Below are 17487 nucleotides of genomic sequence, written 5' to 3' on the forward strand. Positions count from 1 at the left end.
TTTTTTAGTACTATTAAGAAGGCAAACTTTTATTAAGAAAAAAAAAAGAGTTATTGCGGACTTTTATTAAAAGTCCATAAGTCCATAAATAATCTATAATTTATTGTGGACTTAGCAAATTTAAACTAAAATAAATTAAAGAGAAATATATTTATTTCGCAAGAAATCAGAGATTGATGAGAGAAATTTTGAAATATGAATGTAATTATTAGTTTGATGTGACATAAAAAAATAGAAAAAAAAATTGTTTAACGAAAATTGAGTATATATTATGCAAATATTAACCAACTATTATTATTAAATTTATAAAATATAAATGCAAGTTAGCTAGATTAAACTCATATTAAATATATCAGTAAATTATATTAAACAAAAAATTTAATTTTTTTCACCAGTGTATGCAAATATTTTTTTCTCAAGATATTTTTTTGGAAGAGAGAAGAGAGAGAGAGAGGGGGAGGGAGGGAGGAAAGGAAAAAAGAGTGAACATTGACAGACATGAAAGTGTTATCTGTTTGATGATGTTTCATTGCCATTTGTTCTTATCCGGGGGTAAAATGGTTTGGACCTAAACTTATTCTAAATGGCAGAAAGTTTAATTTAGCCTACTTACTTACTAAATTTTGATTTTAATTTTAATTTTAGAATGAGATTGGTGGACGATAAGAAGAGAAGTGAGAATTTCTTATAACATGTGAAATAACTTTAGCGTATAGATCTAAATAATTATTTACCTGTTATGTTCCGATAAGAAGACTTATATTATTATAAGTATATTCTTATTCCACAAGTGAAAGTTATTATAGTTGCCTAATGCTAGTGCTGAATAAAGTGTTTTTTTTGGAGAGAATTGTAAAAAAAAAACAAATGGCATAAAAAGCTTATATTTTCGTGGCATCGTTTATTTGTGAAGACCGATCCTAAAAAAAAAGTATTCTAATTTTTAATACTAGAAGAAAAAAAAAGTTAATACTAATACAAAATATTATTATTTAATTGAATACTAAGTATAAAAAGTAATAATTATACTTAATGTAATATAAAGTTGATATTAAAATAACAAATAACGAAAATAATTTTGACTGACGGGATATAAACTAGTAGTAGTAATTAGATATTGTCTAATCTATGAGCAAAAAAATATTAGTTTTAGATTATTATTAAAATTGATTTTTAACGTCGTATGAAATAAGAGGAGAATATTATGAATTAGTATACCAGATAAAACTAAGTTATTGTTTAAATACTACACCAAAATAAAGAACTTTATTTAAAAAAAAATATTATTCGTATTTCACAAGTGAAACGCATACTATAATAATTAGACAAAGCATTCCTCCGGAGGGTGAGAAATAGACATAGGTCAAACGTGAGAGAGATTTTAGAGAGACGAGGGATAGCTTGGTCTATTCATTAGCAAAGTGGGCTTCTATTAGGGAGAGAAAAGTGAGAACTTGATGATATTTTGAGATTTCTTTAGAAAAAGAAAAAGAAAAATTATGATGTTTTGAGAGAGGTGAAAAATTTAACGGTCTTAATTATACGGACAGTTTTGTGAGAATTTAGGAATACTACTCTGATGATCATCTAAGCAATATTCCATTGGCAATAGCAAAAGTGGGTTGTTCTTTTTATTTTTTGGTTGAAAAGAGTAAGAATTTAATGGCCCAGTTAAACCAAATAGCAAAGTGCAGTTTGCTTGCTAATGGCATATACTTTGATCCATGCTTGCTAATAATGTCACTGTGTCTCTCTCTCTTTGGAGGAGAGTAAAATGAGCCAAAATTAAGAAAATTTAGTGACAGACAGTGATGGATCTTTAAAGAATTGTTGCTTTCTTTTCCTACTTCCCAGCAAACAAACACCCCCTTAACCAAGCAATCACAAATATACTAAGAACAAGTTGCTTCTCTTACTAAATTAGATTAGTGAGTGGATATTAGGTGTCTCAGCAGTAATCTAGCAATGCACTATCTAAAAAGAGAACATAAGGTGCTTAGGGCCACTAGGGCAGAATAATTGATAAATGAATATGTCAGAAAGAATGTGCTAAAAGAATCAGATACCACCAACCTTGCATTTGCTAAAGAACTCATTAACATCCCACGAATACAAAAACTAACCATGTTAAGAGATGCACAACAAGGGCACAAGTGATTGATTTCAAGAACGGCGAAGACGGCGAGGAAACTCATGAAAAACAGTGGGAAGAACAAATGATGGATGTCACAGTTGACGACGGAAAAAGCGTGACAGAGATGAGCAGTTCCAAAGTTCAAAAGGGCCAGGATAAGAGTTGAGATTAGTTCATCCTATATGCACCATATCGACCATATAGGTGCCCAGAAGTAAACAGTCTGCCTATTGCATCTGAAAATGTTTTTCTTGTTGACACAATTTATCGTTTGTAAGATCAGAACTACAGAAAGAAAAGGATTTGATAAACCCGATCACAAGAGCTGACTGGTTTCGCGTTCCATGATAACTCACAACTTTGTGCTTCCTTTCCCTTCAGGACACCTTTGGCAGCCTGCAGCTTAAGACGATGGTTATGGAATAAGACAGATTCACTGAACACATGGTGAAAATGTTATTCGAGGATAGTACGCACCATGTAAAAGCACAAAGTTGATAAGAGAAATCACTTGGGATATAGAATGTCATAATGGCCTGGTCGGTACAGCAAGGTTATGAATGGTTTTGGTTTAGGATCCATGTCAGATTCGTTCTTCTCTGAGCTCCCATCGAGGGGAGGATCTGATGGAGTGAAGTCATGATGGTTAACATTAAGATTGCCTACATCACACGAGCTCCGGTCGAGATAAACCACACGTATCGGGACCCCTAAAGTGTCGGAGAGGGCAATGATGTGCACATGGTCACTTTCCTCCCCCATTGGCTCTACTGCAGCCTTGCAAAACTGTAAGCCATACAGCAAAGTTGAAGCATATGACACAGCATTAGGGAATAAAAAAAAATCCTAGTCAAATGAAGCAAAAAGATGAGCATCCACTTCATCATTTAAGCTTCAATCTAACGTAAAGAAGCCTAAAAGGAAAATAACAGAAAAGAAGACTGATAATTCGCTAAACTGGTGGGTGACCAAAGACATCAACTTCAACTTCCAAGGCACCTCCTACCTCAGCTTATGTATAATATGAATTATTTAAATATCAAGTACCATCTGAACAAACATTTAAAGGCATAAGTTGAATTATAATATAGAAGCAAAAAACCAACCTGATCTACAGTTGTATTTGATAAGCCCGCAATGAATGGTGCAAAAAATTCTGCTCGTCTACGAATCTCACCAGAGGTGACAAATCTGAAAAACATTACAACTGCAGCAAATCAAATTAGAAGAAAAAGTATTTGGGGGTAACAGAAAGGATAGGAGAAATGTAATGAGTGGCGTTTTTCACCATAATCTGAGATCATTTGATCACGGCTCCTTTGCAAGAGCTCCTCATGGCTGTAAGTATAGAATAAGAACATTAGCATACTAAAAACATTAACTGCTAAAAGATGGATATTACAAGGGATAAAACCTCCACATCATACTATTTTTCTCTTTCTTGCATAATAATGTGTCAATGGCTTCTTATCGACTAAAAGGGGAACAAATGTAAGCAAATTATCTACCTTATCGGAGCTTCAGTCCCTTGTAGAACACTTTCCAGCTGGTCATTGAATATCTGAAACAATGATCAGGACTGTCAGAGATGAAGAATCAGCAAAGCAGATCTATTGTTAATGTGCAAACTAACTAAAATGAAAGATTCTAGTTACACCAATTGAATAAGATAAAATGACTTTCTGGCAGAGTGCAGATTAAAATGTGCCATGGAGGAAAGCCTCTTAAAAGAATAAAAAAAAACTAACAAACTGAACTTTCTGCCCATTTGAGAAACTAGATGATGATGCTGGTTCAAGAACTGATATGCCACTTAGTAATATCAAAAGGAAAAAAGGTGGCTAGAATTTTGCACAAGCATGTTTCTGATAAACAAACTATGAATTTTAACAAGGGGACTATCTAGAACCTAGGTGCTACCCAAATGCCTAAACAAATGTTTAGAAGTCAAGATGGTCTAAATTATACAAGTCAACAAAGTAAGAATAAAATCTAAGGATGCATCAAAACCACAAATAAAATGACATTATTTACTAAAAGAATATAGCAAGTCATTGGACTTCATAAATTCGCGACATGTGATTCAATTGAAATTCCAAGGTCATCCTATCCACAGAAACATTATATAAAGAATCAAAGTGGATGCCTAAGCAGGTCCTAGGCAGATCCTTAGCAAGGCTACCATGTTTAAGAACAATTTTCTGCAGAAACAATTTCATCAAAGACTTCATGCTCCTCTATACCTTTTCCACTAATAGCTTGGCAGAGAGTTGTTCTTGCATGAACTGTGATAACAACCATGTCCAAAGATTTATATGCCATCTTATGCCATTTGTTATCACAGTGGAAAAGGAACCCATCTAACTTAAATGGGTTTCTATGCAGGTGGGATAGGCTAAATATTCCTAAAACTTGAGTAACATGGTTGCTTCAATTGCTCATTTTTGAAGCATCACATTACTTTTTAATCCCTACAACTGTAATAGTGGCATACTTTCACCAGTCCTTACAACTTAAATTACCTAACTTATGTTGTATGAGCCACAAAGTTTGCGATGATATGGTAAAGTTTCAGTAGAAGATTATGTCTCGCACATCATTTGAGACAGCATTAGCTGAAGCACAAGCATTAGCTGGCAATCAAGAAGTCACGGAACTCATGGAACTCATGGAGTACAAATGCTTCCTCTCTTCCATCATAATGCTTGTCAGTTCAGCCACTATGAAAAGTGAAAACAATTTCATATATCTGCTCTGGTCTCTCAACCAATTGACTCCGTACACAATTTTACAAATATAGGGTGACTAGCTTCTTAGTTAAATGAGGATCATGGGAAGCTTTTGGACTGAGGGTTTAGGTTGCAACAATATTAGTGAAGCACAAGCAAACATTTAAATGCTCTTTTTCAAATATATCAAACTCCTAATGCAAACCTAGTTGTCCACTTTGTGCCTCAACAGTGTAAAATAAAATAACTGAAGGACCAATCTATGGAACTGATAACTTCAGTTGAGCATAGATAAGTTCTAATCAATGCACTCTGTCATATGTTTAAAAAGCAAGGATCATCAATTTCAACTGGTTGACGATTAAATAGTGTTTAATACCTATAGATGTAATCAAGATGCTTTGACAGACATGAAAGCAAATGAATTAAAACTGGTCGAAAGCATTTTCTCACCGAAAAGAAGTCCTCGAATGTAAATTCAGCATAGCCAAGACTCAAAAGCGTCTTCTTGCATTGTTCAATTTTAGTTAGAATACGAGCAACCTCAGTAGTGTCTTGTGTCTCCAATATATGCTCCTAAGATCATAATAACCATACCACATATCCCTTATGAACTTGAACTTGAGAACCTTGAAAGACTTGATAGTAAAAACTCTTTTAGAACAATGCAATATCACATTACCAAGTAGGAAAACATAAAACTTCGATAGAAGCAGTTTCCATCGCCCCGGGTTCTCCTTAAAGCAGCATATTGCTCACCAAGCAGCTGCATTTTGAATAAGACACAACCATAAACAGAACGGATTCTGGATTTAAGGACCAATATGCTAATAAAGCACCAACATCTCCTTTCTATCAGTCCAACGGACCTTAATTTTCTCCTGCATAATGGGGCTACCTGATTGAAACTCAGCTGCTAAAGCAGAGAGGGGTTCCTGCAGAATCAAATAAATAATGGTGATGGGCATGAATTATAAAATACCAAAAAGAAAAGCTTTCTGTGAAAAGAAAAGTAGTCATCAGAATTTAGCAATATCAACACAAAAAAAAAATGCAGTATACACAGAAGTTGTAGATAAATCTAGGAGAAAATTCGTAATTTCATAGTCATATTTATCTTTGCCATCTGCTGGACTTCTGTTTAGCATTTCATCAGAAAGTAGGTGATATTGAAAGAACAAGTATAATCATAGAAAATTAGATTTGTCACATCAGATTGGAAACAGCTTATTGAACCATGACCTCGATTATGACTGTAAAGTACCATGATATGAATGTGAATTTGTGAACTATGAATGGCAATTCAAAATAGAGACTGAAAAGCATGTAAAGCAGTTAGCAATTCTGGTTCAGTTTTTATCAGTACTCACTAGTAATCCAATAAAAAGGACCTCTGGGAACACCATTGTGACTTACTATTTATTACCACTATATTGGAGAAGGGTCAATCTGCTTCACTAGAGTTTAGGCAACCTCCTGCATAACTTCAGTATTTTAAAACCGAAATGTAACTTCACATATAATAAACTACACCTCCTTAATATCAAACTACTTGATGCTAGGGTGTATGTAACCAGCAAATTCACCAACTAAGAATATAAAATTAGCAAATGCTGAAACTCATGGTCACATCACCTGCAAAGCAGCATTTTCAACCATAGTTGCAAGATACATCAGACTTGCAGCATATTAATATAGACAAAACTCATGCATTGCCATGTTTGATTCAAGAAGGCATATATTGCATTATACATACAGTTATCAGCTGTCTTCTGCATTTCATATTTTTAACATAGACCAAAACCTACTCTAAAATCCTGCTAAAAGGAAAAGTTAACCCTTGCTATCAACAAAAGTTAACCATTGCCATGTTTGATTCAAGAAGGCATATACCGCATTACCCACACAGTTAAGAGAAGTCTTCTGCATTTCATATTTTTAACAGACCAAAACCTACTCTAAAATCCTGCTAAAACAAAAAGTTCACCCTTGCTATCAACAATCTGTAACTCTTGATATCATGAGATAGAAAAGTGCAGGGTCATGTAAAAGAAAATTTCCACCAAAGAATGACCCAAAACCAATAAGTTTGTATCAACCATCAAGACAATACTAGGAACTTTCTAGCGCCTACTTATCCTTAAGCTGCCATTCAAACTTCTTGAGAAAATAAAAAAAGAAGAAGAAGAAGAAGAAGAAAGGATCAAAGATGAAGACATGAAATACACAAGACAATGATCTTACAGGAGTACAAAAGCAATGACCAACAAGAAGTTCTAGACAGAAAACAGAGACAAGACTGGCCACATAACAAGCTTTATATTATATTGGCATTATTTAATGATTGATGCAATGAACTAGAAGAGAATCATCTGAACCATAATGCAACCCATGTCCATCGGAATACCAAACGAATAAAAGCCAAAGAACAACAAGAAGAGAAGGGATCGAGCAGAATTAAAAGCTAAGCTTTTTATCTTCATGAATACAACTATTTAACAATGCCAAAAACCACTTTTTGCAACTCTTCACTGATTACTCAAAATTTTAAATTTTAAATTTTTAACAGCAAGATCCCTAATCTTAGAAGTTGAAAGGACCAAAAGAGAAAGATATCGCGTAAACCACGACTTCCAGATCCAATTTTGACTTCTTGACAACCTATTTCAAGGAAAAAGAAAAGCAACCAACAAATCTACTCAAGATCCATCCAAGATGCCCGGAACATACTTAAATTAGCAAATTCCCCATCAATAAAGCACCATTAAGCACAGAGAAAGCGACAGACAGCGACAACAGAGAAAAATCCCAAACCCTTCAAAACCTAAAAGGGAGATCAGATCAATGTCTAATTATCCACTTGCCTTCTCGCCGACGAAGGGAATCTTGGCGGCCTCAACGGAGCGGATATCGGACTGCTGCTGCATGACGTCGTCGTCCTTGAAGCAGGTCCAGTCCTCGTAGTCGTCCATGGCGGGGACGTTGTTAGGGTTAGGGTTAGAGGACGACTCAGCGGCGCGGAGTCCGATGTCGGCGACGGAATCCGGCATCGCCGCTGAGTCTTCCACGGCGATCGATTCTTCAACGGCTTCGCCGTCGAGGGCCTTCCGCTTCCTCGGGCTCGGGTCCGCCTCCGCCGCCAGCTTCGCTTGTGGTGGGTTTGGATTGGAGAGAGAGAAGAAGGGAAGGGGCTTGGAATTATCAAAGGAAATGGAAGGGATAGACGAATTAAATACGAGGGAGTAAACGCTACGGGTGGCATTGTGGCAATGAGTCGCTTGTGCTCCAAATTTAATTTATCGAACTAGAACGCGAGTCGAGTTGAAATCCTAGCTAGTGTTCAACTCGAAAATACTTTTTTTTTATTAAATTAAGAAAACAGAAAATAATTTTTTTTAATTAAATAATTAAAGTGTCAATTAAATAATTAAAGTGTATGGCTTTAGTAAAGTAATTCCCTTATCTCAAGAAAAAAAAGTTTTAAAAAAACATTAAGCTATTTGTGGTAAGTAAAAAGGTTGTTTTTTTTATTTATTTTCTAGCAACAAATAATAGAGAAATTTTTAAAAGCTACTATTTTTTTTCTCTTTCTAATAACCAAACACCCATTAGTCTAATTCGTCCAAGACACAACTCAAATAGTCTATTTAAAGCTCAACTAGATTTATTCACTTAATAAATAATTTGTATCGTGTCACAAGGACATTAGGCTCAATGAATTAAGTATAATTATCTTATTTGATTATTTGGTTTAGTTAGAACCTTAATAGGTTAATATTTTATTTAATTAGCAAAATCTAACTCTCGACAGTTTTGAAAAAAATATTTGCAGAATATAATACATAATAAATCAAACTAGTTGGATAAGATCGTGGTATTCATGACTTCTCCAGATTCAAAATCTATCTATAGCGAAAGGAAGGGTTAATCCGAAAAGATAAGGAAGACTAGTTTAGTTAAATTTGTTTATGATATTTTAATTTAATATCTATAAATATGGTCTTATGGCTTATATCTTAAATATGCTTGTAATGAAAGATTAATTAGCTTTTGCCGAGCATCTCTCAACTAGGCCAGCAGCCTATACATCTCTCTTCTCCTCCTTTTACCAACTAGCATCACCTCTTTCGTTGGCACGGACTCATCTAGCTTCTAATCTCTCTCTTTCGTCGATCCCCCTAGTCCCGTAGAGCAGACCTACTTCTCCCCCTTTGTCTCTCTATCTTAATCTTCTCTACCTCCTGTACGGTTTTTACAACGTAGGTCAATCATAGTCTTCAACCATCGAACACATCCACAAACTACCACCACCATCATCTATTGTCGAGCCACCTCCATAAACTACTCGGCCTCCACTCCATCATCACCTCATCCTATACCTAGGAATCCGTGCCTCCACCCACGGATCTCAAATCCTGTGCAGACCTGAATTTCAACCCCTACGAATCGGATCAAACCGGTTCGTAACATAATTAAATGGGAAACTCAAGTCATTACATTATCATAATTAAATGGGACAAATGTTATAGAACTCATAAGTCATTACATTATCATATCACTGTGATTCTCAATTAAAAACAATAGCTAGATTGCTTGAGCTGCACGCAAGCGATCTAAGCGTCGCTGCTCGTTTATATTTCGAGCTCAAATTTTGATGGTGTTCACAATTCAATCTTGAACAAAATTTTGAGTTGAACCTAAATTGTTTCTGAATCACGAGCTGCTTGACGCCCCAGTAAAAGCTACACTATGATAATGAGAAATTATCTTCCCTCAAAAAAATAATGAGAAAATTATTTTAAACTTAAAGAGAAATTTATATTTAACATCCTCTTTTGCAAATTACACCTTCTTATTTTAATATTTACAAATAGAACTCTTCATTTTTACCAAATATTTATGAAAAATAACTTTAGGTTAACACACACACTATCTAGGTAGATAGCATAAAAACAAAATATTTCGTTCGCCTCAGCTTGGCCCAAGTAATCCCATCCCAGTTGTTGCTTGGCTAACAAGCTTAGGGTTTTTCTACTATTTCGCATTATTTGCTCTTTTTCATTTATATGAAATCTAGCTTGTATATAGATACACCAAGTATTGTCTTAAATACTTGATGTAGTTTTTATTAGATACATACATATGATGGTAATTATAGAATTAATGTTCCAGGTTAAGAGACTAATCCCATCGAGGATTTTAATAATAATTTGAGAGTCTAGTTCCCTCCCCACTCATCGCCGCCACCACCGCCGTCACCACACTTCTGGCTAGATTAAAATTAATGTTAATTGTTCCTTTGATCCTGCTATTAAGAAGAGAAGTGGTGCATGAATTGCTAGAAATCCTAATGCGAACATTCTTTTTTGCATGTGGTAGTACTTATTATATTGAGAATACTTTAACGGTAGAAGCTTAGGCAAAGAGGCTTATGAGAGCGAAGGAGTAAAATTTTGAGAAGATTGTACCGGAGATTGGATCGGAAGGTGTCTCATCTAATTGAAATATTAGGAACATAATTAAAAACCGTGTAAAATTCTTTTGAAGTCTTTCACTAATATACAATTAAAACAGGTTGTTAGGGAGTCTAACCAAACTATAAATTGGTTCGCCAAATCTTGGAACAGTAATAGATCTTTTTTTAGGCTTGGGATCCCATACTCCCGGGACATTATAATGTAATTTTTTAGAAACTTTTGACTAATTTTTATAATATTTGTTTTTTTAATAAAAAATGCACACTATTTTACATAAGACGAACTCTTGTACGTAAAAAGGTACATGAATGTGTATATACTCAAAAACTAAAGTAGCCCTTATTTTTCTTAGCAACATGCATATATTCGTTAAACTAATTTTAAATTTCGTTTGTTTTATTTAAATATGAATTAATACCTTTTGTTCTATTTTAGGAAGGCTAACTAATTTGTAAATTGATTAGCAGCTCTTAGTTTGGTTTGATGTCATTTGGAAACATTATGTTTTTGTAATTTTTTTGAGATAATTAATTTGTTATTTTTTTTTATAGATAAAATCGAAAATTAGAACAAGGAGAGGTGGAGAAGAAACGGCGGATAAATAATACTCCAAATGTGATATCCGTACTCCGGTCTCGAAGCTTCCCAAAGTATGGCCACGGCGCTCGCCAGCTTCGCGATCACCTCGCCGCCGCCTCCTCCTCCTCGGCTCAGGAGGTCGCCGATTAGCTCCCCTCCCGCAAGGCTAAACGCATCCTTCCTTGGCGATAGGGTCGGGTCCGTGAGATGCGGCGCTCTTGGAGAGGGGTCGAGGGGGGGATTCGACGATCGAACGGTGTATAGAGGTGCCTACGGTCCATGGACGGTGGACCCATCCGACGTTCGCGAGGTACACCACATCGCTTCCTCCTTGTTAAATTTTAGTTTGAACGATGTATTGGCACTTTAGCTGTGAGTGGAGAACGTGATGTAATTTTTGAGGAAGTTGGACTTTTGAAGCAATTTAACTTCCAAAGGAGGAATTTTTTATGTGGTGATATTTAGACGAGGTACTTATAATTAAGAAACAACCTAGAACCATAGATTCGTCATACATTGTGCTATACTTTAGTTTGTATAGATTAAACACTAGATTGTGAATAGTCCGTATTTAGTTAGGGCTGACTAGAATGTAATCATTTGACCGTCACATGAGTTGTTGGATGAGACCCATTATTGGTGGAATTAGAGGAGTTAGGTTGCCTTTTAAATTTCCCTAGATATTCTAGTGAAGGAAGTAATTTTGGGTCTGCAGACAGTAGTAATTTTGGGTCCGCCGACAGTAGTAACATTTGCTAAATCTCTAACATATTTCAGTTATGTATCTATTACTTCAAAGGAGTACAAGGAAGAAGTTGTGATGTAGAATTCTTTTAATTGTAGGTCACACATAATGCCCCAAAGAATAAGCTTTGAAGCTGCTGAATTCCTCCAATGGGTGAATGAATGCGGCAGAATGTTTTACAACTGCTGCAGTTGGATTTAAACTACTAATATCTATAAGCATGCCGTAATTTAGTTGGATAAGGATGGTTAGGGTGTGGTCATGTGATTATTACACGAGTTAGCAACTGGAGAAGGCCCACTTTTGGCAGAATTTGGATGAGTTAGGAGATTGGTTGCTGTCATTACCAATCCACTAATATACATTGATATATTTAATCTATTTTTGTTATATGCTGTCATAAGCTACCTGGAAATATGCTATAGTTTGTTTGAGATAATTTTTCTCAATTAATTTAGTTTTTCCATTTAAATTTATAGATGCACAAAATAGTCTTCACTTTTCCAGCACTCATCATCCATTAACTTTCAATGATGTGATGTTTCATTCATTAACATCTTACAGGTGGTTTTGTATAGATCTGGATTGGTAACTGCAGCCACATCTTTTGTTATCGCTGCTTCTGCAGCTTTTCTTCCTGAAGGCAATATTGTGGGGGATATCATTAGACAAGATATTGACTTGTTGTATGTAATTGGAGCTAGCGGGCTAGGTTTATCTCTTTTCCTAATCCATATTTATGTGACCCCCATTAAACGCTTCCTCCAAGCATTGTGGGCAATTGGTGTTCTTGGATCTATTGGAACATATGCAACTCTTGCACAACCTCACAATGAGAGCTTGGTTCAATATGCCATTGATAACCCGGCTGCACTGTGGCTCATCGGACCTCTCTTTGCAGCACTGACCGGCCTTGTCTTTAAGGAAGGTATGTGCTAAGATCTACTCATAGAACTCTTTTCCCGTTATGTCTTTGTTTCTGCAGTACACTTTATGTGACGGTGAATATTTGAATGTTCAAATAATTGGTATACTAGATAACAGTTCAAATGAATACTAGTTTATGTATGTGCTTTAACTTTCTCGGACCTCCACAAAATGGTAGAAGATACTACTCTCTGATCCTTTAGGTTCATTACCATGCTATCCATGTTGATTTATGAGATATTTTGCTGGTTAATTGACCTGCTTCATCTCATGAAATGTAACTAGGGGTGTAATCCAGCCAAGTCCTTGTCAAGCTTGGCTTGAAATTAATTTCAAGCCTGAGCCAAAGCATCAAGCTTGGATTGATAAGCTTCAACTTGAGCCTATTTTGAGCTTGAGCCTATTGTGAGCCACTTGATAAGTAGGTTCAAGCCTAAACCAAGCTTGAATCAACTTGAATTGAATCTTGGGTGGTCTACACTATGTAAAATCTAATCAAACATGTAACTAAATTGAATCTTGTTTACTAAGTATAATAAATCAAGTCCTATTGAGCTGAGTCAGTCAATTCTGTTACGCAGGAAGTAAGTGCACTATATGTGGCATGTAAATTTTGAGTTTCGTTGATTTGATGGACCATAGAACTCTGTAGTATATTATTTTCTGTGTATAGGCATTTTAGACCTTGTAGGTCATGCTGAATATTCTAAGCTTTGAGTTAATGACATAAATTGTAATGTGGGCGTTGCAAGCTTTTCTTCTGATTGCATTCCTGATATGTGATGTAATTAGACTAGGGCGCCAAAATGATTGCTAGGAACTCAGATGATCTCGAGTCTCTTTGGACTTTGGAGATAGTAATAACTAATAATATTCTTTATGTTCCTTCTTGATTGCCTTGCTAAGTTTGACCAAGATAAGAGGTTTGCCACATCCTGCCTTTTTATTCATAGAGCTGATCAAGTTTGTTAAAGGAAACAGTTCTTCCTGTTTGAACTAATTTGTCTGAGGTAATTTAAATATTCTAGACCTTTTTCACTAAATGGAACAATCAAGTCAAGTCCAACCTGCTTTATATGAATCATTGTACGGGTTCCCCAAGTTTTTTACCTAACCATAATGTTGTGTTTTAGTTATTCGTAAATCTCATGCATATGTAACTTAATGAAAGTTAATTGGCATGCTACCTATTTTTCTTTCTGGGTACTTTTGATGTAACATATCTGATGCTAAAACAAACAAACACAGGTCTCTGCTATGGAAAGTTGGAAGCTGGTGTCCTGACATTTGTCATTCCTGGACTTCTTCTTGGTCATCTGGTATATTTCCTTGCTGCACTTAAGTTTGTACAGTATTAATTAGTTCATGGGCATTTGTTATTATGAGTTTATGACCTACTCAGATGAAAATTATCCAAATATTGTGGCACACTATTCTGTTAAAAAATAGCAAATTTATTCCACTTGAAGTAATCCATAGGTTCATGAACATGATTGATTAGCGGCGGAGATTCAGGTCTTTCCAGCTGCTATGTTAATTTTAAGATAATTCTTAGGTCAAGATTTGAATTTTTTGACTAGCTAGAGTAGGGGTGTAAACGAGCCGAGCCTGAGCGAGCCGGCTCTGGCTCAGGCTCGGCTCGAAATTAGTTTCGAGCCTCACAATGTTGCTCAGGCTCGGCTCAGCTCAACCCGAGCCGAGCTCGAGCTGAGCCTAACCGAGCCCGAGCCGAGCTCGAGCAAAGCTCGAGCTCGATTAGAGGATGAGGCGATGGCGACATGGGCGGTTGCGACGTGGGCGGTGGCGACGTGGGCGGCGGCTTGCCGAAGGAGTCGGAGACGGATGGAGGAGGACGACGACGGAGGAGGAGGACGACGACGGAGGAAGGTGTGGCGCCGTGGTGGTGGCTTGCCGTCGTTGCCGATGGAGACCGACGGGGAGGGAAGAGTGAAGGTGATCGGGTGGATGAGGGTGAGAGTGAAGGTGAGGGTGGGGGAATTGATGATGGGGAAGGTGATGTGATGGGAGAGGTGAAGTAATTAATGAGGGTGGGGTAGGTGAGGGTAGGTGAGGGTGGGGAAGGTGAGGATGAGTTAGTGAGGGACACGTGGCAATATTTCCTTATGCCACGTGTCCTTAGTCATAGGGACTCAGGCTATCGAGCCTATCGAGCCGAGCCTGAGCGAGCCGGCTCCGGCTCAGGCTCGGCTCGATATTAATTTCGAGCCTATTATAATGGCTCGGGCTCGGCTCAGCTCTGATCAAGCCGAGCCGGACTCGAGCTTCACCCGAGCCGAGCCCGAGCCGAGCCCGAGCTGCTCGTTAAGCCTGACAGCCCTAAGCTAGAGTTGCTTGGTGTTTGACTTCAAGCCCTCCCTTTGGCTCAGAATTGGAGACCATTAAGGGGCCATTTGGCTTCCTTTATTTGGGAAAAATTAGATCTACAAATATAAAGTGCTATTTAAAAATAAGTTTTTTTTAGTTTATGGATCATGTAAAATATCCTTTCTAAGGGCTAAATTGGACTTATATGTTGCATCTTGACATCCACATGAATTTAGTGGATGTTAAAACATAGTCTCTCAATCTTCAATGGGAATGATATAAATACTTTTGTTTACATTGCTTTCTCAGTTAACACGATGTATGTTGTATCTTGAAACACATAAAACCAAATAACCCTTAAATGTTTTTTGTTGGACACTACGTTTGGTCAGGCAATCATGACCTCAGAGTAATTGAATTTCTAGATAGTGTTTTATTAACTTATGCTGTTACAATGCATCAATTTGGTCATTGTGCTCTTTCGACTCCCTGTTTTATATCATTATCTTGCATCAAATGTAAGGAAGATGCTTATCAGTGAAGAACTTATATGAAGCTGTGGATTAATGAGTGTTTATTTGAAATGTGCAGTCTAGTTTAATGGACAATGGGACAAAACTAAGCCTATTAGGTTTGTGGATGGCTCTCTTTCTGGTATTTGCTGCTAGGAAATTCCAGCAACCTATTAAGGTATTAATTCATGATATTTGGTTGATGTTCTTATAAGTAATGTACGTATCTTTTTAGCTTTTAAGCTGTGCTGCATTTTACTTACCTTCTGTTTCTTAGGATGATATAGGTGACAAATCTGTATTCATGTTCAATGCTCTTCCTGAAGAGGAAAAGGAGGCTTTGCTTCAGAAGCTTGAGCAAATAACTGGTCGACAGCTTGATTAGTGCGTGAAACAGGAGCATGAGATCTTGGTAGCTGCCATCTTTGTTTTACTTCTTCATCACTCATCAGATCAATATCATCGTTCACTCAACTTAATAGGCGGCTTATCCCGTGAAGTTATTGATTAGAATTATTATCTCCAGATAATTTTGTTATGTACTGCATCAGTGAAGCGGAAAAACCATGTATAAAGTTTTTCTTTGGATTCCATTTCAGCAGTCTTTCCTCGTCGACTCAAAACGCTGTCATGTAAAGTTCTATGTAAAATCCAAATTTGAATAGAATTGAATGTAAAGTTTTGATGTTATTAGAAGGTGTGGCACATTGTTCCCAAATACTGAGGGGCTTAATGAGGAAGTTCTTGATTGCACTCGTCTCATTAAAAGGTTGTGAAACTTTTGGTTGTTGGGATGCGAGGAAAGTTAAGTGATCTTACAAAGTAAAAAACTTCAATAAAATTTAATTCCTAATAAAAATTTATAATTTTTTAATGTTTGATCAGGACAGTGAGTTGTAAAACTGGATACAGATCGAATAAAATCATACTCGTATTGTAATTTTTTTTATGGACAATGTTATTAAAACTTAAATTCTTTTTTTTGCTTTTCTCAATCAGACAACAAAAAGTTTAAAAGAAGATCATATTTTTAAATCTCATATTCTCTGTCTCATCAAATATTAGAAAGTGATAATTTTAAATAGCAATTATCACTGATCAAAATCACTTCACTTTCCCTTAGCTTTAGACAACCAAGCCTGCCCAATGGTAAACCAGTAATGAGACGACTACTTGGAAACTAGACAAGAATATAATTGAAATAATGCAAATAAGAAGACATCAATAATGAATAGAGCAATGATTCAATACTAATGAATTAGTTACTAAAAATAATTTTTATCCGTTGATAAATTAAAGGGTATATAAGAAATTTTACATATGTGACTAGATTAATCGATAAAATAATTAGAATTTAAGTATTTTTTATTTCTTTTTCTTAAATTATTTCCTTGATAATAAGAGTGTTAACTTATACTAATTTATTCTTATTTTTATCTTTTATAAAAAGATAGATAAGCTAAGAAATAAAATATGACTAATTTATTTTTTATAATTTAAAAAATTGAGCTGTACTTTTGGTTAATTTTATTTAGTATCATTTAATCACAACCGTCAGGTTAGGAAAGAGAAAATTAATAGTTTTTATTGAAGCATTTGGCTCATAAACAAACTAAAAAATACTAACTACTAAATGATGATTTGGATGGAGTACATGAAGCAACTCTCTCTCTCTCTCTCATGGAGTTAAAAGAGAAAAGTCTTTTCTTTAATCTCTTCCTGCTGGATGGATAAAAGAGAAAAGTCTTTTCTTTAATCTCTCATGGAGTTAAAAGAGAAAAGTTCCCTTTTTATCCATCCAGCAGGAACAGATTAAAGAAAAGACTTTTCTCTTTTAACTCCATGAGAGAGAGAGAGAGAGAGAGTTGCTTCATGTACTCCATCCAAATCATTATTTAGTAGTTAAACTAATCCAATTGCTACGGGTGTAAACTAGGGCTGGCAGCTCGATCCAAAATCTAAGTGTTATATTAAGCTAATCCAACGGCCAATTTAATTGCAGCAAACTAGGGCTGCCATCCAAATTGGCTGCCATCCAAATTGGCATCTCTCTCATGGA

At 35.9% G+C, this 17487-nt stretch overlaps 2 protein-coding genes across 4 annotated transcripts; one reads left to right on the plus strand and one right to left on the minus strand.

Annotated features, from left to right (window-relative positions):
* Positions 1-2050: 2050 nt before the first annotated feature.
* Positions 2051-8176, minus strand: LOC140792004 (OVARIAN TUMOR DOMAIN-containing deubiquitinating enzyme 1-like). Of its 2 annotated transcripts, none has more exons than XM_073142768.1 (9): positions 7728-8176; positions 5733-5798; positions 5546-5629; positions 5317-5439; positions 3643-3695; positions 3423-3472; positions 3241-3341; positions 2612-2920; positions 2051-2536 (listed from the first exon to the last, which is right to left on the minus strand). In XM_073142768.1, exons 1-8 carry the CDS (start codon positions 7911-7913, stop codon positions 2642-2644), a joined length of 942 nt encoding a protein of 313 aa, XP_072998869.1. In that variant the 5' UTR covers positions 7914-8176; the 3' UTR covers positions 2051-2536; positions 2612-2641. The 2 variants fall into 2 exon arrangements, with proteins under 2 accessions (XP_072998869.1, XP_072998868.1); XM_073142767.1 differs by having other exon boundaries at positions 2051-2530; positions 7728-8128.
* Positions 8177-10913: 2737 nt separating this feature from the next.
* On the plus strand, positions 10914-16124 carry LOC140792005 (uncharacterized). 2 transcript variants are annotated; one of them, XM_073142769.1, is made up of 5 exons: positions 10914-11229; positions 12229-12592; positions 13840-13910; positions 15508-15606; positions 15706-16124. In XM_073142769.1, the coding sequence occupies exons 1-5, from the start codon at positions 10993-10995 to the stop codon at positions 15811-15813; spliced, it is 879 nt and encodes a 292-aa protein (XP_072998870.1). In that variant the 5' UTR covers positions 10914-10992; the 3' UTR covers positions 15814-16124. The 2 variants fall into 2 exon arrangements, with proteins under 2 accessions (XP_072998870.1, XP_072998871.1); XM_073142770.1 differs by having other exon boundaries at positions 10929-11229; positions 15716-16124.
* Positions 16125-17487: the final 1363 nt, after the last annotated feature.

This window comes from Typha latifolia, chromosome 7 (genome assembly GCF_019914945.1).
Source record: "Typha latifolia isolate L0001 chromosome 7, TyphaL0001v2, whole genome shotgun sequence".
Lineage (NCBI taxonomy): Eukaryota > Viridiplantae > Streptophyta > Magnoliopsida > Poales > Typhaceae > Typha > Typha latifolia.

What these genes read in the sequence shown, in the direction of transcription:
- LOC140792004 (XM_073142768.1), bottom strand. Translation starts at nt 7,913, where the DNA reads ATGCCGGATTCCGTCGCCGACATCGGACTCCGCGCCGCTGAGTCGTCC. An exon ending in TTCCCTTCGTCGGCGAGAAG is followed by an intron (nt 5,799 to 7,727) that starts GCAAGTGGATAA and finishes TTGATTCTGCAG; the next exon opens with GAACCCCTCTCTGCTTTAGC. An exon ending in TCAAATGATCTCAGATTATG is followed by an intron (nt 3,342 to 3,422) that starts GTGAAAAACGCC and finishes GATTTGCTGCAG; the next exon opens with TTGTAATGTTTTTCAGATTT.
- LOC140792005 (XM_073142769.1), top strand. Translation starts at nt 10,993, where the DNA reads ATGGCCACGGCGCTCGCCAGCTTCGCGATCACCTCGCCGCCGCCTCCT. An exon ending in ACCCATCCGACGTTCGCGAG is followed by an intron (nt 11,230 to 12,228) that starts GTACACCACATC and finishes AACATCTTACAG; the next exon opens with GTGGTTTTGTATAGATCTGG. An exon ending in CGGCCTTGTCTTTAAGGAAG is followed by an intron (nt 12,593 to 13,839) that starts GTATGTGCTAAG and finishes AAACAAACACAG; the next exon opens with GTCTCTGCTATGGAAAGTTG.